This window comes from Pistacia vera, unplaced genomic scaffold (genome assembly GCF_008641045.1).
Source record: "Pistacia vera cultivar Batoury unplaced genomic scaffold, PisVer_v2 Contig511, whole genome shotgun sequence".
NCBI classification, from domain to species: Eukaryota; Viridiplantae; Streptophyta; class Magnoliopsida; order Sapindales; family Anacardiaceae; genus Pistacia; species Pistacia vera.
This window is the reverse complement of record NW_022196348.1, coordinates 257,906-277,901: the sequence shown is the minus strand read 5'-3', so window position 1 is coordinate 277,901 and position 19,996 is coordinate 257,906. Positions and strand designations below refer to the sequence as shown.

Here is a 19,996-nt window from a genome sequence, read left to right as displayed (position 1 = left end):
TAGTTAGTTTTAGAGTTAGTGAATCTCCAGATTAACATAATAGTTCTTCTTCTACACCCTTAACAATAAGCCTACTAAATCCTTCAAATTGTGTCTGATTAAAACTAGGTATTGTGACATTTCCTTGTTTAAACAACATCAGTAGTATTGTCCTCTAATAGATACCAACTCCCAACATTGTTGTTTCATGCGCAACCTGGGTAGGCCTCTTGTAAAAGAAAAAAATAAAAAAATTTAATTAATTATAGGTTTAGTTTTGTTGATGCCAAATTTCACAACCACCTGGGGAGGATGTTTCTTGCCTTCATAACACAGTGCCTTCATGTTTTTGCCCTTAGATTAGTTGTCCGTCTTTTGACTAGAATTTTGTTGTGACATCGGTCTGTAAAGAACTACAAAGGCACTTGCGGGATCGCAGGTTGGAGGGGCCTTGGATTCATTAACTCTTTTTCTTTGACTCGACCGTTTTTGTGACACTAGTCTAGCAAAAGAACATAGAGGCATGGATGTAGGGTTAGAGGCTAATTCTGGCGACGATCAGCTTCAAACAGAGTGCTCAAGTGTGAGACTTCTCTGAATGATTATTGTATGATCATTCCATGCCGTTTGGCTCCCTTTATATAGTGAAATAGATTAGGGTTTAGAGAATGATTTTCTTTTTCGTAGTAGGATTTAGGTTGTAGAAGGATTCTTGGAGCTCTAGGAGATGCAAGATCTTCTCCCCATTTTTATTCGGTATCTAGTCCTTATTCATCCCCTAATTTAACTCACTTTCCTTTTACTAGTAGATTCTCTATTTTTATAATTGTATTTCCTATTTTAGAGAGATTTTCTTTGGATAACTTACTTAATGGACAAGCATGTCAATTTAAGATTTTAATATTTTGCTCCTAGGAAAATTCAGATACTACAAGTTTTTTTTCAAAATATATTGTACATATATATTTATATAATTAAATATTGAATAATTAATATTTTCATTCATTTCTTATTAATTTTAGAAACAAAAACATAACATTTTGTTAACAATTTTATCTTATCTCATTTTTTTTTAATAACTTTTATTTATCATGTACCATAAATTCCAAAATATGTCAAGTATACAATTTTGCATTAAAAATATTTTAAAAATTAAAAATTCATATTTAACTAATAATAAATTCAATTATTATAAAATTTAAATCAACCAAAAATAGAAAAACATAGAAAAAAATATTGAGGCAATGCGAAAATATACAGAATTTATAAAAAAAAATAAAAATTAAACAAATAGTAGAAATACCAGTAAAATGATGATTGTAGAAATATATTAAAAACTAATTAAATATTTAAAAATATATATATATATATATATATTTTAATACGAATAAAAATAACACAAATGTTTCCCAAATTCCGCCTTCTTGTTTTTGGGTTTTTTGTTCGCCTTTTAGTTTGTGAATTCACTAGATCACGCACAGCGACTGTAAAGAATGGCAACGAGAAGCAATTTCTACAAGAATCCTTCCCTCGCTTATAAAAAGGATCTCAGTCTTTCTTCCGTTCTTCAAAACTTGAAAGGTGACCAATTCGATTTCTCATCTAAACTTATAACTCAACTCAATGGAAATTCTTTACGTCCCTTGTTTTTTTCTTCCCTATAATTTATGGAGTCATATAAATTTGTAGCATATAATATTGTCGCCGGAAATGTACCTCCGATTGAAGAACAACCTCCAGCCGAGGAGAGAAAAACCAGTACAAAACGACCTCGCTTCTCGAAACCACAGTCAGATAGAAACCTTGAAATCGAAGACAACGATAGGCCTATGTCTCACCAGGATTACATTGACAAGAGAAGGCAACTTTTAGTAGCTCTAACGAACTTTTATATTTTAAGCTATTATCGTTTCAGTTAATTATTATTACCAAATGTTTATAATTTGAGTCAATTTGTTTTTTGGTTCGATTGAGCAGAAAGGAAGTTAGTTCGAATCCGTCTTATGAGGAATTAAGTACTGACGTTTTGGTATTTTCAAATTTCAATGTTGTGCTTCAGCTTATGTGGATTATTATTCTCTATTATATGTTTTAAACATTGGCTTTATTTGTGTTTTGACAGGGAACTTCTAGTTTGGGTATCAGTTTGGTGGGCTATGGAAGTAAGTGGCATCTATAATTCACTTGAAATTTGTTTGTTTATAAATATATAGAATCAAAATTTTAAAATACGAAACCGAAAATTTAATCATAACAACCTGAAAAATTGTATGATTTCTTCTGTATGGTAGGAAGGAAATGAACTTGATTGTGATATGTTTGATATGGAACATAGGTGAAGGTTTTTATGATGGTAAAAATTAGAAGTTACAATGTTTAGAATTTATGAATTCTATCCAGTATTTCTCGGTATAATGGTAGTCAGCCACTCCTAAGTCGTGTTGTTTTAACTTGATATAAGGTGTATGTTTTTGCAAGTAGTGTTTTTTAGTTGTTCCCTTCCTCTCTTCCTCTTTTTGGCCAATTTTTTTCCCTCTTTCTCTTTTCGGTGAAATTTTTCTTCTCTTTATTTGTTTTTTATTTTTTTCTTTCTTCCTTTCCTTTTTTCCTCTTTTTAACCAGTTTTTCTTTTCTTCTCTTCCCTTCTGGTGTTCCTTTTTTCATTTAATTATTTTTTCTTTCTTTTGTTCCTCTGTTCCCTTCTTATGTTCCTTTCCTCTCTTCATTTTCCTTGCAAATTTATTTATATATCTTCTTTCCTCCCTTCTTATATCAATTTCACTTTGGTATGTGAAAAACAAGTCGTTACTCACGTTGTCACAACTAGTTTTTGGTTTGATCTTAGGCATCCATGTCATCATCTAGGTGAGACAGAGCCCTCTAAAAGTTACAAGACAAACCTACAACACGAATTAAATAGACAGACACCAAAATCACAAGGCAGACCTATGAGATGAAAGGAAGGGTCGAACCAACTGTAAGGTTGTTAGGTAAACTTACGAGACTAAAGGAACACAAAGGTCAATAGCTTGTGGTTGACCTTCTGTCAATCATTGCCCTTGCCCAATCTAAATCGATGTAAGCTTCTACCTCCAAGTGTTTATTCATTGAGTATAATATCCCATTGCATGGGCTGGACTTGAGATGTCTTAATTTATGATTGATCGCCTGTACTTCCGATGCAATTGGAGAATGCATGAACTGACTAACCGAGCTTACAACAAAGGCAATATCTAGTTTAGTATGAGACAAATAAATTAATCTCCCTACTATCCTTTGATATCGGTCCCTAAAAGCGATATTGTTGCCACTCTTTGGTGCAAGCTAAAATTTCAGAGCTATCGGCTTACTTGCAAGTTTACAACTAAGCATTCCAGTTTCTTTTAAAAGATCAAGGATGTATTTTCTTTGTGAAATGAAGATTCTTTGCTTTGAGCATGCAACTTCAGTTCTCAATAAATACTTTAGTAAGCTTTTATGACACATCTATGTAAATATATAATAGTTGTCAGCTTTCTAGTGACTTGAGTATTTAATAAACACGGTATGATCACCTTGACTTTGATGATAGCCTAGGTTCAACATAAATTTAGCAAACCTGCTAAACCATGCTCAAGATGATTGTTTAAGGTCATACATGGGTTTCTTTACTTTGCATATTAGGTCATCGTCAAAATTTAACCTAGGTGAGATATCCATGTAGACTTCTTTCTCAAGATTCCTATTAAGAAAAACATACTTTATGTCGAATAGATGAAGTGGCCAATCTAAGTTGGCTACTAGCCAATCTAAGTTGGCTACTAGTGACAATAGAACTTGAATAGAATTGATCTTGGCAATTGGAGCAAATGTTCCTTGATCGTGAATTCCAAAGGTTTGAGTGAAGCTTTGGCTATCAACCTTGCTTTATAGGGTTCCATTGTCCCATTTGCTTTGATCTTCATAGTAAACACCCCCCCACAATTTTCTTTCTTTCTGGTAGTTTCGCTAACTCCCGTTTTGTAATATAAATAAACTAAAAGGGAAATTCTGAAAGAGTGAAATGTCATAATATAATGGAAGAATGGTGAAACTGAAATAGAGCAAGAAGAAAAGTAGGCCTTTGATTTTATTTCTGCTTAACTAAGTTGTAGCGAATACAAGTGTGTTTGCAAAGGAATAGTGGCTCTATTTATATACTTTTGGAGCCAAACATATTACCAATAGAAAAGGATAACTCAATTGTCTTTCTCTTGGTATAAGACACTTGTAAAATAAGTGTCATTTTGTTATGGTGCCATGTGATGGAACATCCGCGTCACACAATACTTCCCTTGGATTTCCACCTACAGATAATTGTATTTGACTTTGCCAATGGGATAAAAACCTAAGCAGAAGAACACAACTATACAATGAGCTGTGAAGTGATGTTGGACCTGCTTAAACTGTTTTGTTATAAACCGTGTTAGTAAATCTCAGTGGGATGCAATCTAGTCAAGAGAAAAAGTATACAGTGTACATAAATCCTATAATAAATATGTGCTCCTCTTGATGAACGCTACCCTTTATTGTGACATTACATGTGGATGTTTTACCATATGACTCCATAATAAAATGATACTTACCTTAAAAGTGTCTTATACCACAAGAAAGATAATTGAGTTGTCCCTTTTACATTGGTAATATGTTTGGCTCCAAAGTCTATATATAGAGCCCAAATTTCATTTGTAAAGCACACTTGTATTCGGTCCAATTTGTTAAGGAGCAATAAACAAGGTTTCCTTTCTTCTTGCTCTATTTCAGTTTAACCCTTCTTACATTCTATTAATATATTTTCGCTATTTTTCTGAATTTCTCTTTTAATCTGTTTATTTAACAACACCCGTGTCTTGTTTTTGTGAAGTGCCCTCAGCTCCTCATTAATGGCTTTCATCCATTTTGGATTTTTCATGGTTTCTTGTACGTTAAAAGAGAGACCACAAGTAAAAGCTGAAAAACGAGGAAGTAATTGATGATATGACACAAATTGTTGGATTGGGTGTTTTACTGGGTTCCGAATAGCACTAGGAAGATTAATTTGACTTTTAGGTGGATGTGCAATATCAAGACCATCTTCCTCAAGTGATTAGATTGGACTGGTAAGTTGGCGATGGGTTGTTGTTCTTCAGGCTGTTCTTCTTCTTGTTTTTCCTTTGTTTTTAACTCCATTTTTATTTGGCTCTGTTTTGTTATTTTTCTCTTTGAACAAACCGTCTTTCCCTTCTCCATCTACACCTCAGCGTTCATTAGTTTATTGATAAAACTTTTCACATTTTTAGACAAGTTTTTACCATCTTCGGCAAGCACACTTGATTGCTCTTCAATCTATGGTTGTTCAACAATACTAACATTTGAAGCAATTCGTGGAAGTAGTCCCCAAGACTATTCTTCTTGCGGGAGCAAACCCATTGTACTAAGGAATATCTTCTCAAAACATTACATCCATGCTTTAAAAGAAAAAGATTCTACCAGAGGGATGGCAACATCTATACCTCATTTGATAAGGTGTATAGCCAAGGAAGATGCATTTAAGGGCTCTTCGATCCAACTTAATCTGATTGGAGATGTGACACTACGCTTGGTAAGTGTTAGGATCCCACATTGGAAAAGAAAAAGGTGGGCATGTGGGTTATAAAAGGCTTGTGCACCTTCCCTTGGCAAACCGGTTTTCCAAGAAGAGTTCTACCCAAGCCTATGAAAGACTCATTGCTCAGCCCAATTGTTGAGTTGTTGGAGTGAGTTCCTATCAATTAGTATCAGAGCATGATCTTGTGCCCACAAGACGTTGTCTATGTGGCAGGCTGACCCGTGGCAGGCTGACCTTGGGCCCAGGCTGCTACCCCAAGAAAGGGCATGGAGACCCGAGGGAAAAGGGATCCGCGTAGTCACCCATGGGATAAAGAGGCCGTCATGGACGTCGGTTGTAGAAGTGTGGTGGAATGTTAGGATCCCACATTGGAAGGGAAAAGGGTGGGCATGTAGGTTATAAAGACTTGGGCACTCTCCCTTGGCCAGCTTGTTTTCCAAGGAGAGTAACTCATTGCCCAGCCCAATTGTTGAGTTGTTGGAATGCCTTCCTATCAGTAAGGCTATATCTAGGAAAGAAAAAATAATTTCAAAATCAATCATAGACTGATTACACGAAAAAATAGGAGTCAACCCAATATGTACAAGTAATTAAGGAATAAAGACTAATTAGCTGGAACATTGAATACGACTTGTAAATGAAGAAGTATTCTGATATCTTTTGGAACAAATGTAGTAAATTCCAACTTCATGGACAAGACATGACTATCAAATTGAACATGGCATTTAGCCTGTTGCCTATAAATAATCCCTCTAACACAGGGCAAAAATGAAATGAATGATTCTCTCCAAAAGACTCTCTCTCTCTCTCTCTCTCTCTCTCTCTCTCTCTCTCTCTCTCTAAGTTTTCTCCTAATTTTGGATCTTGTTTTGCTTTATTTTCCAGTCAAGAGGTTGGCTAGAGAGTCAAAGGGTCTACTCCAGCAACAACCCAGCTACCCTCCTAACATTTCTCTCTTTTGCAACTTCCAATCTTCCAAGAGGAGTGGCCGAGAAGATAATCCTAGGGCCTACTAGATTCCATCTGAATCTAGTTTAGCCCTTCACTGAGGATATTTTCAAAAAGCATAATCCCATACACTAGAACCCTTCATTAGCTTTAACTCTCACCTCATCGCACCAATTACTTCATATTCAACCTTTAGTCCAATTTTTGGCATCAACAAAAGAGTAATGTAATTGTTCTACTTTGAAGTAAAAGAATGACTCGAAAATCTTTCATTTCTTTTTGTCCATTATCATTCTATTAAGTTTCTTTGACTTCTAATCTGCGATTGTGTGTTGTACATTTTCTCAGTTGCAAAGGATTTTTTATTGTTTTGCACTATGAACTATCATGTACCTGGAACTGATTATTATTTAACATTTGTGCTCATTTTAACCAGTATTGTGTTAAAAACTCTAGGTGATGAGAGTGTTTCTTCAGAATGTGAAGAAACGGAGGATACTCCAGACCATGGTATGCTCTTGAATATCTGACCCATCAATTTGTTGTCTCATAGATTTTACTTTCAGCTACATTGGAATCATCATAGATTATAAGTTCTGAGTTCTGTGGTCTGTCTAGTGGATCAACTGATACAAGTCTTTTCCAATCCATTTAGGAGTTCCAAACGTCTTAGTTGTAATTTTGGGACAAATTTTAATCTTTTCTTTAGTGCAAGTGAAGGCCCAGGCTGCTTTGATGTAATGTGAATATAGATGCTTGCCCAGATTTGTTTCGATTTATCTTTTCTTCTTTTCTATAGCTAACATGAGTGAAGTGGAGAAAACTAAGAGCAGAAGTGAACAACGGTATCCTGTTCCAGGAGAACCTGCTTGTGTAGTATGTGGTAAATATGGAGAATATATATGCAATGAGGTCAGTAGTGAACACTATGTTTATATTTTAAATCTTTGCTCACATTGTCACCATTTTCAAGCTCCCTATTGACCTTTTATATGCTTTATCTCTGTTTTTGATAGACCGATGATGATATCTGCAGCCTGGAGTGCAAAGCTGCTGTTCTGAGAAGTCTTGAAATTGCTGAGGTATTTTGGCATTTACTAAAGCCATGCAATTTGGTTCTTCCAGTAGCATCTCTCTCCCAACCTGTTGTCATACTAATTTATTCCAGTTTTAGGCAGTATTATCCAACCAATTAAAAGAATAATAAAAAAGCTGTCTTGGTTTTTAGCCGTTGCCCCAATATCTGACTGTCTTTTATAATGTTTCTCAGGAACCCTCAATCAAGCAAAATCCAGATGTCTCATCATCAGGAAATGCAGGTGCCTTACAAGCGGCTGAGTTTGAGAAGGACTTTTGGGATTATAACCGCAATCGCTGGTCCGAAAAGAGATCTAGTCTTTGTACTTATCAATGGTATATTTCTTTATTAAACATCAGCTTCTTTTATTGCTCAAACTTAAGTTTCTATAGGAGGTGCAAAGATAAACCATGTTTGTCTCTCCTCTTACTATTCTTTTATTCCTTTTTAGTCATTCCTTGAAAACTAAAAGTTTTCTTGAAGAATGCTAAAGGGGTGTTACCCAAATACAACTAGTTGAGCTTTTCCCTCCTTATATCCCACCTTAGTACTTCCATCCTCCAATCAAGGCAGCGAAGAGAGCCAAAATGGCTCCCACACGAGCCTCCTTCTCAACAATACCCCAAAGTTTAATAAGATGACATTGACTTCTTGTTAACAAATTCAAAGTGAAGACCTGAGACCACAAGGATAATGCTAACATTAATTTATCAACTTCTTCTCGTGCTTTTGAAGTGGCTGATGATCAATTGGCCCCTTGTAATGAAATTTTCAACTTCAAAAATCTTTGCTAGCTGATAACAGACTGTCAGCAGAAAAGATTATTGTGATTTGATTGGACTCTTTTGAAAGAATTTTACCTCTTTTTCTGTATCAGAGTTATTATCAGCAACACATTCTGCTTGTTGCTATATTATGTACTTCTTTTGACACAAAATTTTCATTACAGCTGGAAATGTAAGAGGCCTGGGCACTTTGCTGAGGATTGTTTAGTGATGACAAGTAACCAGGTTCATTATTATGGTTCACCTGTAATTTTGAAAAGTCTTCCCTTCATAGTACTATGATTTACTTATGTTTTGCTTTATTAAAGTTACTTCTGCATATAGGTGGCTTCAGGGCAGAATAAATCCAATTCCATTGCCAAAGATCTGATTGAGTTGTATCGAAGGTTTGTAAAATATAGTCTAGTTTGTTGCCCTCTTGTAGTAGCTTGTTTTCTTTTCTAGGTGTATTTTGCTTATCTACTTGAACATGATCCAGGAAAATAAGTTTTGCCTGCAACCTTAACCTCACCACGGTAGTATGTAGGATGACTATATATTTAAGGTAATCTGCTTAAATTTTTTAGGCTTTGGATTATCTTTAATGTTACAGTTGAAATGATCTATTTACTCAAAATAAAAGGATCTTGATGGACCAGACATGTTTGGTACATCAGGGACAATGTCCACAAAATAATTGTCAATTTTCTTAGCAATTTTATGATCATTTCATTTTTGTCTAATGTTGCCCACAGCTCTGATTCTTATTTTTCTGACCCCTTGACTATGATCACCTGGGCTTAGTGAACTTGTGATGTGTTCTTTGGTTTACTTTCTTGGAATATACTTAAAGCAAGCTTGTTGCTTACGTGAATGGGCTGGAAATTTTGATTAATATATCTCAGCTATATGCTGGGGTTCATGACATGCCAAAGAACTTAGTGGCCTTTGCTATTTTATCTTTGTATTTGCAGGTGCCACCAGATCAGCAAAACCTTATCAGCAGCAAAGTGCAATGTATGCTGCAGCTCCTTAAATTTGGCTACTTGCCTTGACTGCAATACTGTCCTTTGTGACAGGTAAGGATGCTAACTTTTGCTAAGGACTAGCATTTTGTAATTCATACTGCACTGCTACTGTCTATGTTTAACTCATTGATATAATTGTCCTTCACCAAACAATGATGTAATATTCACATTTAATGTCATTATGTGATTCAAATGCCATATCCTATGTCATAAATTATTGATTTTCTAATCTCAGTATGCTTAAATTCAGTTTTATCAATTTTAGAAGTTCATTGGTGTCAATGACATTCTCATTATATGTATTCAGATGAGGGTGTTTTCCTCTTTTGTCTGTCTGTTTGTTTGTGTCTTTTGCATTTTACATAAGATGGAGAACAAGGAATATGAATTTTAAGGGAAGAGTGATTATTATCGAGCATATGGCTGGAAGATTGTTCATAAATTTTTAGAATGGGGGACCAGGGTAGTATTAAAGAAACTCTTGTTTGATGATGGTTAGTTGGTTCACTTCTTTGAATGACTAAATTAATCGATTGTGATCTTGGAGCTTTTCTCATACATAACCTAATTTCAGTGCAGGGCATTTAAATGAGCATATCAGGACAAAATCTTCACACCAAAAATATTACTCTCACAAGCTTAAGCGCCTGGTGAGAATTTCATTGAGATACTGTGTAATATAGATTTATGAAAGTCATATTTTCTCATGGCCCTAGATATAACTTTAATTTCCTGGAAGAATATTTGTGCGTATGCAACTACTTGTGTGTTTTGGACTTCCATGATGCTTTCCCTTATGCTGATGCTGTCCTGATTAATGATGACAGAATGTAAATGATGTAGGTTAAATGCTGTAAATCAACATGCAAGGTGACTGAGATTACTGATCTTCTGGTTTGTCACTACTGTTTTAGTAAAGCGTTTGACAAGTACAAGGATATGTACAGTGCAACCTGGTATGGATCAAAAATACCAAAATAATCGTCTTTTATTCTATTGATTTCCCCCTTCTTTTATCTATATGGAATATACTAAATGCTAGCAACGTCTTGACTAAAATTATTTGTTGTTTATTTAATTATTTGTTGTTTGGAATTACAGTTTTCCATTTGGTGAGGGGGATGTTTGAGAGAGAAGGGTTTGATAAATATTAATATAACTGCAACCGTATTCTTCTTGTTTATTCCTTGCACTTGTAATGTCTAAATCTTTGTATTGTTATAAATTGTCTTGATGTGATAATGTTCAAGAGTATCATGGAATTTTGTTGTCTTCCAAACTAAGGTTCTTTAAGTGCCTTTTATTTGAATTGATTGTAGCTTAACGTATCCTTTGCTGATTGCAGGAAAGGAGCTGGACTTCAAATTATTTGGAATTCTATTTGCTGTGAGGATCACTTTGAGTGGTAAGTCTAAATAGCATTGCATTCCTACTTATTCTAGTCCAACATTGACTTTGCATATGTCCTTTTTTGTTACAGGCATAGGGTGAATTGTTTAAATGCAGATGTAGAAGACCGAGCGTATATCATTGGCAGCTCAGCCAAGAAGGAAAAGCTCGTTCAGCTTAGTGATTGCATTTTCTGATGGAATCTTGGTGACAAACTACTAATGTTTGATCATTCAAAGATTTGCTTTGCGTTGAGTTGATTAACAACTGTATCATGTGTATTTTAGGTAAGTGAAGAATAATATTTACTTAGATGTAATGTGGAAAGGATTGCTCTTAAGGCTCTTTGTGTTTTGTATGCTACTGGTTTTCATGGTATGGACTGGTGTAGAATCAGTTTGGATGTCCATACGATTGGAGACTGACGAGGTCACTTGGATGCTTAATACACCTGCATAACCCGATTTTGATGAAGGCATTGTATTGGAATTATGAGGGAAAATGTAAGCCGAAGACATCTGCTGTCTACTCGATGGCATGCAGCTAGAAAATATTGTAATAGAGAAGATTATAATGTGGAAGTTAGTTCACGGGATTGTGGAATCTCAAACCCATTAATGTACATAATGTGATTTTGTTTGAATTATTTGGAAAATCGTGCTTCATGTGATTTCAATTGTGTTATTTTTAAAATGGTCGCAGAAATTATGAACACCAAAATTAGTCAAAATAAGATATGGTCAATCCCCAGGCTCTACAAGTTGCCCAACAATCGAGTACTAGTTTGTGAGAGACAAATTCTTGACCTGTTTCTTCAATTATAAAACCTTATGATTGATCAATTGGAATATAAGTAAGTGAAAATATCGATATGATTAATTAATCGAAATAGAAGTAAATGATTTTTTTTCTTACAGCTGAAATCGTATAATATAGCTAGTGAATCAGGTGACCCATTAATTCAATTTAAAGCAAATCCAAACTACTTTGTACGTGCATATGTTGATCCGATCTTATTGTACTGAGTATGTGTCAGCTCTTATGGCTTCTCAACTTTGTGTACAAAACAAACCATTCGATTAGCACATTTAAATTGTTCTTATAATTCGGAAGGACAGAAGGGAATTGTTAATCTTTTATATCTTCTGTTTTGGTGATGAACATGAACACTATTCATGCGTCAAGGTTCAACCTGTACCCCCAAAGTGGTTGAAGTTGCTGACCAAGACCCAAGCTGCTGGCGTTGGCGCTCCCGATGGTGACCCCTGATCCAATAAAACACATTTGCTTATGTAGTTGCATGCTATTGTTTCTAATTCTATATTTATTTATTAAGTTATTGGTAACAAAACTAACGACAAAGTCCACCAAAGTACCTTTTCTCAGCTATTAAAGTATAAATGTGTCCATACGTACACGCCGGTTTAGTTGGTATTATTATTATTTAGTGTTAAAATTGTAAGAACATGAATGACAGCCACCATTAGATACAGGTGGGTTTAGTTAGGATTGGTGGGCATAACATGCCAAAATAGGTCAAACAGGTGCTGTTTGGAAGTCTAATTTACAACAATTAGCAGTTAAACCTACTTTAATCTTGGCTTACTCAGCGCAGACGAAACTTCAAGTTTGAATTAATCTTGCTACGTTATTGTTTTGTATGACAAAGTTTAGTTGAAAATGTGAGTAGAAGAATTGAAGCTTAATCGAGAGAGGAGTGTTGCAGTTGTAGAATGGTGGCACTAACCCATAGTTCTCTCATATATTCTGAGAATCTGACGCTTCCCACGGTACGCTCAATCTTCATCTGTATTTAATATAATCTCTATCCTGCCGTGTTTTTTTTCAAGGCTTTCACTTTTTTTTCTTATGATAAAATTAGAACTCTCTTCATCTGAATGCATATTTTTCCCTTGTACAACCACTTATCTCAATACAAATTCTCTACGGTGGTTGTTGGATTATGGTTCACGTTAAATTTGATTATACTTTTGACCAATTCAGTTTACATATCTTACATAAACTGAGAAGAAACAGAAGGGATTTCTTGAGGCAATATTCATCGTTACTAACTGTATCTAGTTTATGTAAAATAGCTGTTTATCATTTTTTGGTTTGACTATATTAAGAACTACTTTAGCTAGAATTACCCAGTATTGCCTTCTTTTCCAGTTGCTTGTGAAAGAAATTATGAAAAGAAAAAAAAAATATACATAATTCTAAAATTAGTTTAAAATGTATTTTCTGTGAATTTATATCCAAGTGAAGTATTATATTTAACTTTTTAATGTCTACAGAAATTGAAACTTTTGTTTTTCCCCCTCTTTTTGAAATAGTATGAACCTAAATATTTAGGGGCAGACGAATAAGGAGCTGTATTAATTAAGAAAGTTACAGAAGTAGTATTAATGTGAAGCTAAGTTGTAACATTAGAAGACCTTGAATGAAATTCTTTGTGATTTGAAATGGTGGATATATTCAGTTTCAGGTAATAGTGATGAATGCAAACATGGGATGTGCCCAATGTCGACAAAGAGTCTCCCAAGTTACTTCCAAGATAAAGGGTGAGGAGTTTAATCCTGTTAATTATATTTTTAACATAAAACCAAGAGAAAGAATTTTGAATGGTGAAGTGAAAGTGCATGCTTTTAAACGTCTTGTCGTCACAGAGAAATAGAATGTTCCAAATAATGATAAAAACAAGTATAGAATGCTTATGCTTCTTCTCCAATTCCAATTTCAGGACTGAGAGAGTATACAGTGGATGTCCCCAATAAACAAGTGACTGTAAAAGGGGATTTTGGATTTGGTAGCAAACTCCACTATCATTCTCTTCATCAGAGACAAACCAAGAGTGCGTGTTTCCCTTTCAAATTCTTCTTCAAATCTTTCAGGGCATTTTGCTTCACCAAAACCTTTTGAGGATTTAGCCAGTCAATCAGATTCTATAGCCATTTAAATCAAGGAAATTTTTATTACAAGAAAAGAGAGAAATTGCGGTGTATAGTCATGACTCGTGTGTATTACAGGTTTCTTCCTGATTCATAATAATGATGGTAATCTTAATGTTGGAAAGAAGTAAATCTTTATAAATGAATTCACAAAATCCCAATTTGCCAATTATCAAGACACGCTATACTTCCAAGAGCAACCACAACAATACTTATATAGTGGCCGGCCTCACTTCCATTTACATGCTCTACCAAACTTGTTCTTTGTATGAAAGCTCATTGCGTGTGTCCAAACCGAAGACGAAACTCCGCATCCCTTAAATGAAAGAGTGTATGTTTCATGTGTTAAATTGCAAAATAAAGAAATTCTGCACTTGTAGTTATTTATATTTATTTTAAGCAAACTTCTTCTCTATTACATTTAACATTAAAATCAAATCCAAGTACCTAAAACGTAAAAGCCAATTTATATAACTACAACTACAAGTACCCTACTTTTAAACTATTATACAAAACTCTCGACAACCCCTTTATTCACTCAACCTGGACATGATAAACATCCTTCCTCTCTTCCTCCTTCACTTTAGGCACCACCAGCTTTAAGATACCATTCTTCATTTCAGCTTTGATTTCATCTAGTTTATACAAGGTGGGAGGAAGATCAAGTCTGCTAGAGAACCTCCTTGCACTCTCTTCATCATCTGATTCTTCCTGAGCTTCTCCCTTGATGATGAGAGTATTGTTTTCTACGGAGATTTTGACGTCTTCCTTGCTAAGTCCAGGCATGTCCATTCGCAGGAGAAGAGTGTCCTTATCTTCCTTGACATCCCACCCTCTGCGAGATGGTGAAGCTATACCACGGGAGAAAAAAGGGTTGTCCATGAACTGGTCCATCAGGTTCAGCACCTGGCTCAGACTCCTTGTTGGTGAAAAGGGGTCAAACACGTCTAAAATGCAGAAAAAATAAAATTTTGATTAGAACAGAAAGAGATTAGATGGCTGATGAAAATGAAGAGAAGTTGAAGGACGCGGTACCTGGGAAGAAAGAGGGAGAGGAAGAAGCGGCACGGCGGGCGGAGACAGAGCGATCAGAGCGACGCTCAACATCGACGTTGCGGTTACCATCATCACGATTAGAGAGCTGAGCGTTGGTGTTGAAAGAACGAGAAAGAGAAGCGGGGCGGAGGAGCTGGGTAAAGAGAGTTGAAGTTGAGGTGCTGCTGCAGATACCCCTCCTCAAAGCAATTGATGACGCCATTCTTTTGTTTTCGGTGCGCGGATTAACAGTTTAAGTGGTTATTTATAGTAGGAGTAGGAGATTGAGGAAAGGTGGAGAAAGTTCCAGAGAGAGGAGAGAGATTCTGGAATACTGAAGAATTCTGTTTACATATCAACTTAGTTCTTCGACTGGATTCATTATGAAGTTTGAATTAACATATAAAAGTTTGGAATCTCAATCAAATGTAACAGTTTTGCAATCCCAATTAATGTAATTGATAGGAAGATATTTAATCTTTTCTTTCTTAACAAAATGATGTCACATGGGAAATGAAAGAAACCCTTTTTATTAACCCATATAAAGAAACAGAGTAATATTACAAGATAAAATTGGGATCCTTGACCATGACAAATTTTAATATAAAATGTTGCACTCAAGAAAGTTTTAATTTTACTCTTCCAGCTGTAACTGATGTAAATACGCAAATCATTGTCCAGCATTAACAAAAGAAAACATAAATAACAAAGCAAATTAGTATGATACCATAGATGACAGACTAAAGCCAATATCCAAAATCCGTTACCTAAAGACAAGTAATAAAGCAAAGAAGTGATAAATAATTGCACAGCAAAACAAGCTGTTGATTTATTAAGTCACTGGTATTTCAATTATCGGAATCCTTTGGGCTCAACCACAAATGATAAATCTTCTTTTTAAGTTACAAAAGAATGCATGTTAACAAAAGCATGACTCACCGCACAATACACTAAATTTTCAGCAACCCCGCCTAAACAAGTTCCGTAATTCAACAAAGTTAACAACTGGCAAAAACACCAGTCTGCTCATTAGTTTTTTCTTTTCTTCCCTTTCATCGTCTTTTTTGATTAGGGACAAACGGGAATCTAGAGGTAAATATTGGCAAAACTCTATAGTGGACAGATGATTATGATTATGATCTCTTCATGATGTACCCCAAAATTATGCCAAGCAAACCAACGCAGATAACAAACACGAATGACACACCAACACGGTTTTTGTTGCCTGCACGCCTCAGCAGTTCCTGCACATTTTAATCTCTTCATATAAGCAATTTTCATGGTTCAAAGTTCATGAGATTACAATCAAAAGTATACAAGACAAAGGATTGAAAAGATAAGCATTTTGTGGAAGCAAAAAACTTGCCACTTCCTAGAAACTGTCCCAAGAGGACAAAATTAAATAGCCACTCTCCAGCAGACTTAGATGTTAAGGTCATCAATGCACAAGTAGGGATAGCCCAGAACAAAAAATTGATCAAAAGGTTAAGTGTGCCTCGAATAGGAATATAAAAGGAGAAACTAAAACTAGGGAATATGCAAACATTTTCCAGAAAGCACAGGAAGAAAAAAATATATTAAAGAAATAGAGAAATCAAGAGAGTTGCATTTTCAAAAATTCAGCTACAGTGAGAAGCAACAGAATATATGGACTGAAAACAAAAGAAAATCAAGAAAAAATCCAGAAACATGACACCTGTGCTTCAAATTTATCACGTCTATAACAATGGGTAGCACACAAGGCATCAGACTTTGCCATCTTCAAACTCAAATGTGCTCCCGGTATGCCAAACTCAATTTTCTATTCACAAATTGACAGATTTTCATTCATGAGGATATCATCCTCAAAATTTACAAAACAGTAATACTTAACTCATCACATAGTACACCATTATTTCACCTATCTTCATGGTTTTGCTGATGCAAACTCAAATGTACAAATATATGTTCGATAACGTAGTAAGCCATCAAAAGAACACATATAAAAGCGTACTTCTCCATCTGAAGGTTTTTAAAATCTACTTACAACTTAGGAGATGCACAAAAACAAGAAAATGCAGGCAAGAGTAAAAGTAATAAGTCTAAACTACAAAGATGAAATCAAATGCCAATCCCTCACCAGTTCCTGACGAAGCTTGTTATTTTGTTGAATTGCATTATTTTTTTCCTCGGTCAGTTTTGAAATAAGAGCTCTTGCCTGAAATTTACAAATTACTGTCAGGAGTAATATAATTACCACTTCATAAACTCTTTTAGTACAACATGGTACAAATGTATATTACATGGTGCTAAAAGAGCTTGCTGTATAAGCAAGTAAATGTGCGCAACAAGAAAAGAAAATGTCTCAACATTAAAAGATTAAAGGAAACTGCTGCTGCACTTTACTATTATAAACAAAAAACAAATCAACATTAAGGATAACACACCCAAGCTAAAGAGATGACCTCTGACTTTTCAGTTTGTAATTAAGCTACTCAAATGAGCGCAAGAAGAATTCCCTAGTGCAGATACCATAATATGGTGTTTATCATTGCAAAAGAAAAGATGAAGAACCAAAACTTATTCTAATACACTTACTCTTATAAAAACAATACAAATCAACATTAAGGATAAGAGACACAAATTAAAGAAATGGCCTCTGATATTTCAATTATTAATTAAGCTACATATATGAGTGCAAAAAGAATTCCCAGTGCTGATACCATGTTAGGGGTTTCACCATCATTTAATAAAAAAATTATGAAGAACTAAAACTCAGTCTGATAGCAAGCACCAAACAAGGGGGTTTAGCATTTGAAACTAACAAGTTTTTGATAGGACCACCTGCAAATCAATTCAACACAGCCAAAAACAAGAACAAACGCTGGACAAACTATTCTGTATAATCTTCAATCTGTATATTAATCAGACAATATGTAATTGACAATTGGAAGAAAAATGAAATAAGAACAGTAGCCGGATAATCCTAGCATTACGAGGAGCCAGGGACCTCCATTGTTTACTCTCAAAAATATGCTTAACCTCTGCTGCTAAATCTCAACAATATATATACTAAGTTTTCCCGTAACTACCCCTCACTCACACAATTCTCACTCCCACAATACTCACACCCACATCACACGTGCAGACACGTGGATCCTACCCCTTAACAACTATCCTCAATGCCTATTACGTCCCTTAAGTGTGTACACCTTATGCACAGCAGGCCTATCAGTTTTCTAATAGAACAGCCAATAAAATTGACATCAGTTATGATATATCCATCATGGCTATGAGACTCATCAATTATGAGAAGAAAAGGCGATCTTCTAACAACAGAGAAAAACCCAGTCAGATGCACTTTAATCTCAAACACTAGACTTAAACTGTATGTTCTTGTAGATGAATGTGGTTTAGTCTACTACATAAAGTCATTCACTAGTAATGTATCCATCTTGATAGAACAGCATAAGGTTTTTTCCTCCCCATAAAGGCAAACAAAGTACATATATCAACTCTTGGAAATATGCAAATCATACTAGAAGCAATACAAAACCCAAATGTATCATTATCAAAGCTATCTAGCAAAATGTGAACAAGCACATGGGAATGAATTTTCAACTTTACCTCTACAGTTCTATCATGAGTTTCAAGCCGCTCACTAAATGCTTTGGTAGCCTATATTCACCACGAAAAAAGCATGCTGTCAGTTTCTATAATTAATAGCAAATAAAGTTTTAAAACAAACATATAAAAAAGACAACTGAAGTACTCACATTAACAAACTCAGATCCATTCACATGTCCATTGTCCGATCCAGAACCCCTTGGCGAAGAACCTTCTTCTGATCCTTCAGGAACAGGGGATGGTGGCTGAGGCGGAGAAACATAAACCACTCTCAATTTGCACTCTTCAACCACATGCCCTGCCTCCTTATTGAACTACAAAACCCACTTGCATAAATGATAAGTTTCAAAGTATGACCAAACAAATTATATTAGCATAACATCATCTCAATATAATTACCATTTCCGCATTAATATCCTTAGCTGTTGCACCATCATTTGTTTTTACACTCTGAAGAAGGAACTTATCCTTGCATTGCATGTCAGTAGGTGCCTCTTTTTGGGCTTGCATAGTAACTAAATTAAAACCAAATATTCACAACTTGTCACTGAATGATGAAATTACAAAAACTAATAAACATATAAACAAAACGAAAGATGCCCACCAATAATATCACATGTTGACCGAGGCAGGACGATCCCGGTATTTGGACGCACACAATACTTCTTCGGATTTGTTGTTTTCACCTGTACAAAATCAATAGGGCGTTTAGATAGGCTAAATCTACATTCTAATTCAGCCATTGATTTGGTGGCCAAAAAAACTGAAAGATTCAACCTAATTTCAAATTGAATATATGATCTTACACTTAATTCTATTCTAATTAGAAGCAAAACATAAATTCACCTCATCAAAGACAAAATCAAATATGCACAATTAAGAAATTGCGAAATGTAAGATTCACGATTTATAATTCTAATTTGTTACATTTTTAACCCAGCAACAAAAGAGATGTTATTTTTATAAGGTGCAAAATTAACAGAGAAAATAATAAATCGTACCTTGAAAGCAACATAATTATCGGTTTTATTGGACAATTGAAGTGAACAAGAGATCTGCTTCTTAAGCTCAACTAAAGACGACAAGATAAAAAAAAAAAATGACAAAAAGGAACAAATAAAACCCTAAAAAAGGAAAAGAGAAACAGATCGAGAAGGAAAACATACAAGGAAACTTGAGCTCAAGAGGCTCGATGCTGAGAAGCTCTCCCGTGCTCATTATAAATCAATAATGTCGTGATTAGAAAGTGAAGATCCGGAAAGATGTGATAGGGGGCGAATCTGTGTTTTATTGAGTTGAGAAAACTTGTATTTGAAAAGAAGATTGGGCGGAGAGATCGAAGATGCGATATAGGGAGTAAGGAAAACAATAAATGATGGAAAGGTACTTGTTGTTTGTGTTGGAGAAAAATGGATTTAAGCAAGAGAGAGAGAGAGAGAGAGACAAGTGATTGTGATTAGCTGAACGTTCGAAGAAGATTGAAAGCGGATCACTTGCGCAAATATATGCATTCTACTCGCTCCTTTTATGTTTCGCAAAATTAAATTATTAGCTACAATTAAACGGCCACGTGTGAGAAACCTTTTTTATTTTTTTCTACTTCTGAAAATTTT

The 19,996-nt window shown here is 35.0% G+C and overlaps 4 protein-coding genes across 7 annotated transcripts; 2 read left to right on the top strand and 2 right to left on the bottom strand.

Annotated features, from left to right (window-relative positions):
• Positions 1-1,384: 1,384 nt before the first annotated feature.
• LOC116106288 lies at positions 1,385-11,461 on the top strand. 4 transcript variants are annotated; one of them, XR_004124298.1, is made up of 16 exons: positions 1,385-1,560; positions 1,669-1,840; positions 1,957-2,008; positions 2,102-2,141; positions 6,989-7,042; positions 7,332-7,444; positions 7,549-7,614; positions 7,803-7,945; positions 8,560-8,620; positions 8,720-8,781; positions 9,349-9,453; positions 9,977-10,052; positions 10,246-10,358; positions 10,748-10,807; positions 10,883-11,078; positions 11,183-11,461. XR_004124298.1 is itself a non-coding variant. In XM_031392634.1 (15 exons), the coding sequence occupies exons 1-15, from the start codon at positions 1,473-1,475 to the stop codon at positions 10,986-10,988; spliced, it is 1,311 nt and encodes a 436-aa protein (XP_031248494.1). In that variant the 5' UTR covers positions 1,385-1,472; the 3' UTR covers positions 10,989-11,461. The 4 variants fall into 4 exon arrangements, 3 of the variants coding, with proteins under 3 accessions (XP_031248494.1, XP_031248495.1, XP_031248496.1); XM_031392634.1 differs by having other exon boundaries at positions 10,883-11,461; XM_031392635.1 differs by lacking the exon at positions 6,989-7,042 and having other exon boundaries at positions 10,883-11,461.
• Positions 11,462-12,281: 820 nt separating this feature from the next.
• Positions 12,282-13,897, top strand: LOC116106286. The gene is made up of 3 exons (XM_031392631.1): positions 12,282-12,581; positions 13,274-13,355; positions 13,535-13,897. Exons 1-3 carry the CDS (start codon positions 12,525-12,527, stop codon positions 13,711-13,713), a joined length of 318 nt encoding a protein of 105 aa, XP_031248491.1. The 5' UTR covers positions 12,282-12,524; the 3' UTR covers positions 13,714-13,897.
• Positions 13,898-14,099: 202 nt separating this feature from the next.
• LOC116106285 (small heat shock protein, chloroplastic-like) lies at positions 14,100-15,313 on the bottom strand. Its single transcript, XM_031392630.1, has 2 exons — positions 14,778-15,313; positions 14,100-14,689 (listed from the first exon to the last, which is right to left on the bottom strand). The coding sequence occupies exons 1-2, from the start codon at positions 14,998-15,000 to the stop codon at positions 14,277-14,279; spliced, it is 636 nt and encodes a 211-aa protein (XP_031248490.1). The 5' UTR covers positions 15,001-15,313; the 3' UTR covers positions 14,100-14,276.
• A 258-nt stretch (positions 15,314-15,571) lies between these two features.
• Positions 15,572-19,721, bottom strand: LOC116106284 (vesicle-associated protein 1-2-like). The gene is made up of 8 exons (XM_031392629.1): positions 19,550-19,721; positions 19,385-19,455; positions 18,988-19,069; positions 18,783-18,898; positions 18,533-18,697; positions 18,384-18,434; positions 16,897-16,974; positions 15,572-16,021 (listed from the first exon to the last, which is right to left on the bottom strand). The coding sequence occupies exons 1-8, from the start codon at positions 19,599-19,601 to the stop codon at positions 15,911-15,913; spliced, it is 726 nt and encodes a 241-aa protein (XP_031248489.1). The 5' UTR covers positions 19,602-19,721; the 3' UTR covers positions 15,572-15,910.
• Between the last annotated feature and the right edge of the window lie 275 nt (positions 19,722-19,996).

Coding starts and splice junctions, on each gene's coding strand:
- LOC116106288 (XM_031392634.1), top strand. CDS start 1,473: ATGGCAACGAGAAGCAATTTCTACAAGAATCCTTCCCTCGCTTATAAA. Junction 7,445..7,548: donor GAGAATATATATGCAATGAG/GTCAGTAGTGAA, acceptor TGTTTTTGATAG/ACCGATGATGATATCTGCAG. Junction 9,454..9,976: donor AATACTGTCCTTTGTGACAG/GTAAGGATGCTA, acceptor ACCTAATTTCAG/TGCAGGGCATTTAAATGAGC.
- LOC116106286 (XM_031392631.1), top strand. CDS start 12,525: ATGGTGGCACTAACCCATAGTTCTCTCATATATTCTGAGAATCTGACG. Junction 12,582..13,273: donor AGAATCTGACGCTTCCCACG/GTACGCTCAATC, acceptor GGATATATTCAG/TTTCAGGTAATAGTGATGAA. Junction 13,356..13,534: donor AGTTACTTCCAAGATAAAGG/GTGAGGAGTTTA, acceptor TTCCAATTTCAG/GACTGAGAGAGTATACAGTG.
- LOC116106285 (XM_031392630.1), bottom strand. CDS start 15,000: ATGGCGTCATCAATTGCTTTGAGGAGGGGTATCTGCAGCAGCACCTCA. Junction 14,690..14,777: donor CTCTCCCTCTTTCTTCCCAG/GTACCGCGTCCT, acceptor TCTGCATTTTAG/ACGTGTTTGACCCCTTTTCA.
- LOC116106284 (XM_031392629.1), bottom strand. CDS start 19,601: ATGAGCACGGGAGAGCTTCTCAGCATCGAGCCTCTTGAGCTCAAGTTT. Junction 18,435..18,532: donor ATGGATCTGAGTTTGTTAAT/GTGAGTACTTCA, acceptor TGGTGAATATAG/GCTACCAAAGCATTTAGTGA. Junction 16,975..18,383: donor CTCATGATAGAACTGTAGAG/GTAAAGTTGAAA, acceptor TGTAAATTTCAG/GCAAGAGCTCTTATTTCAAA.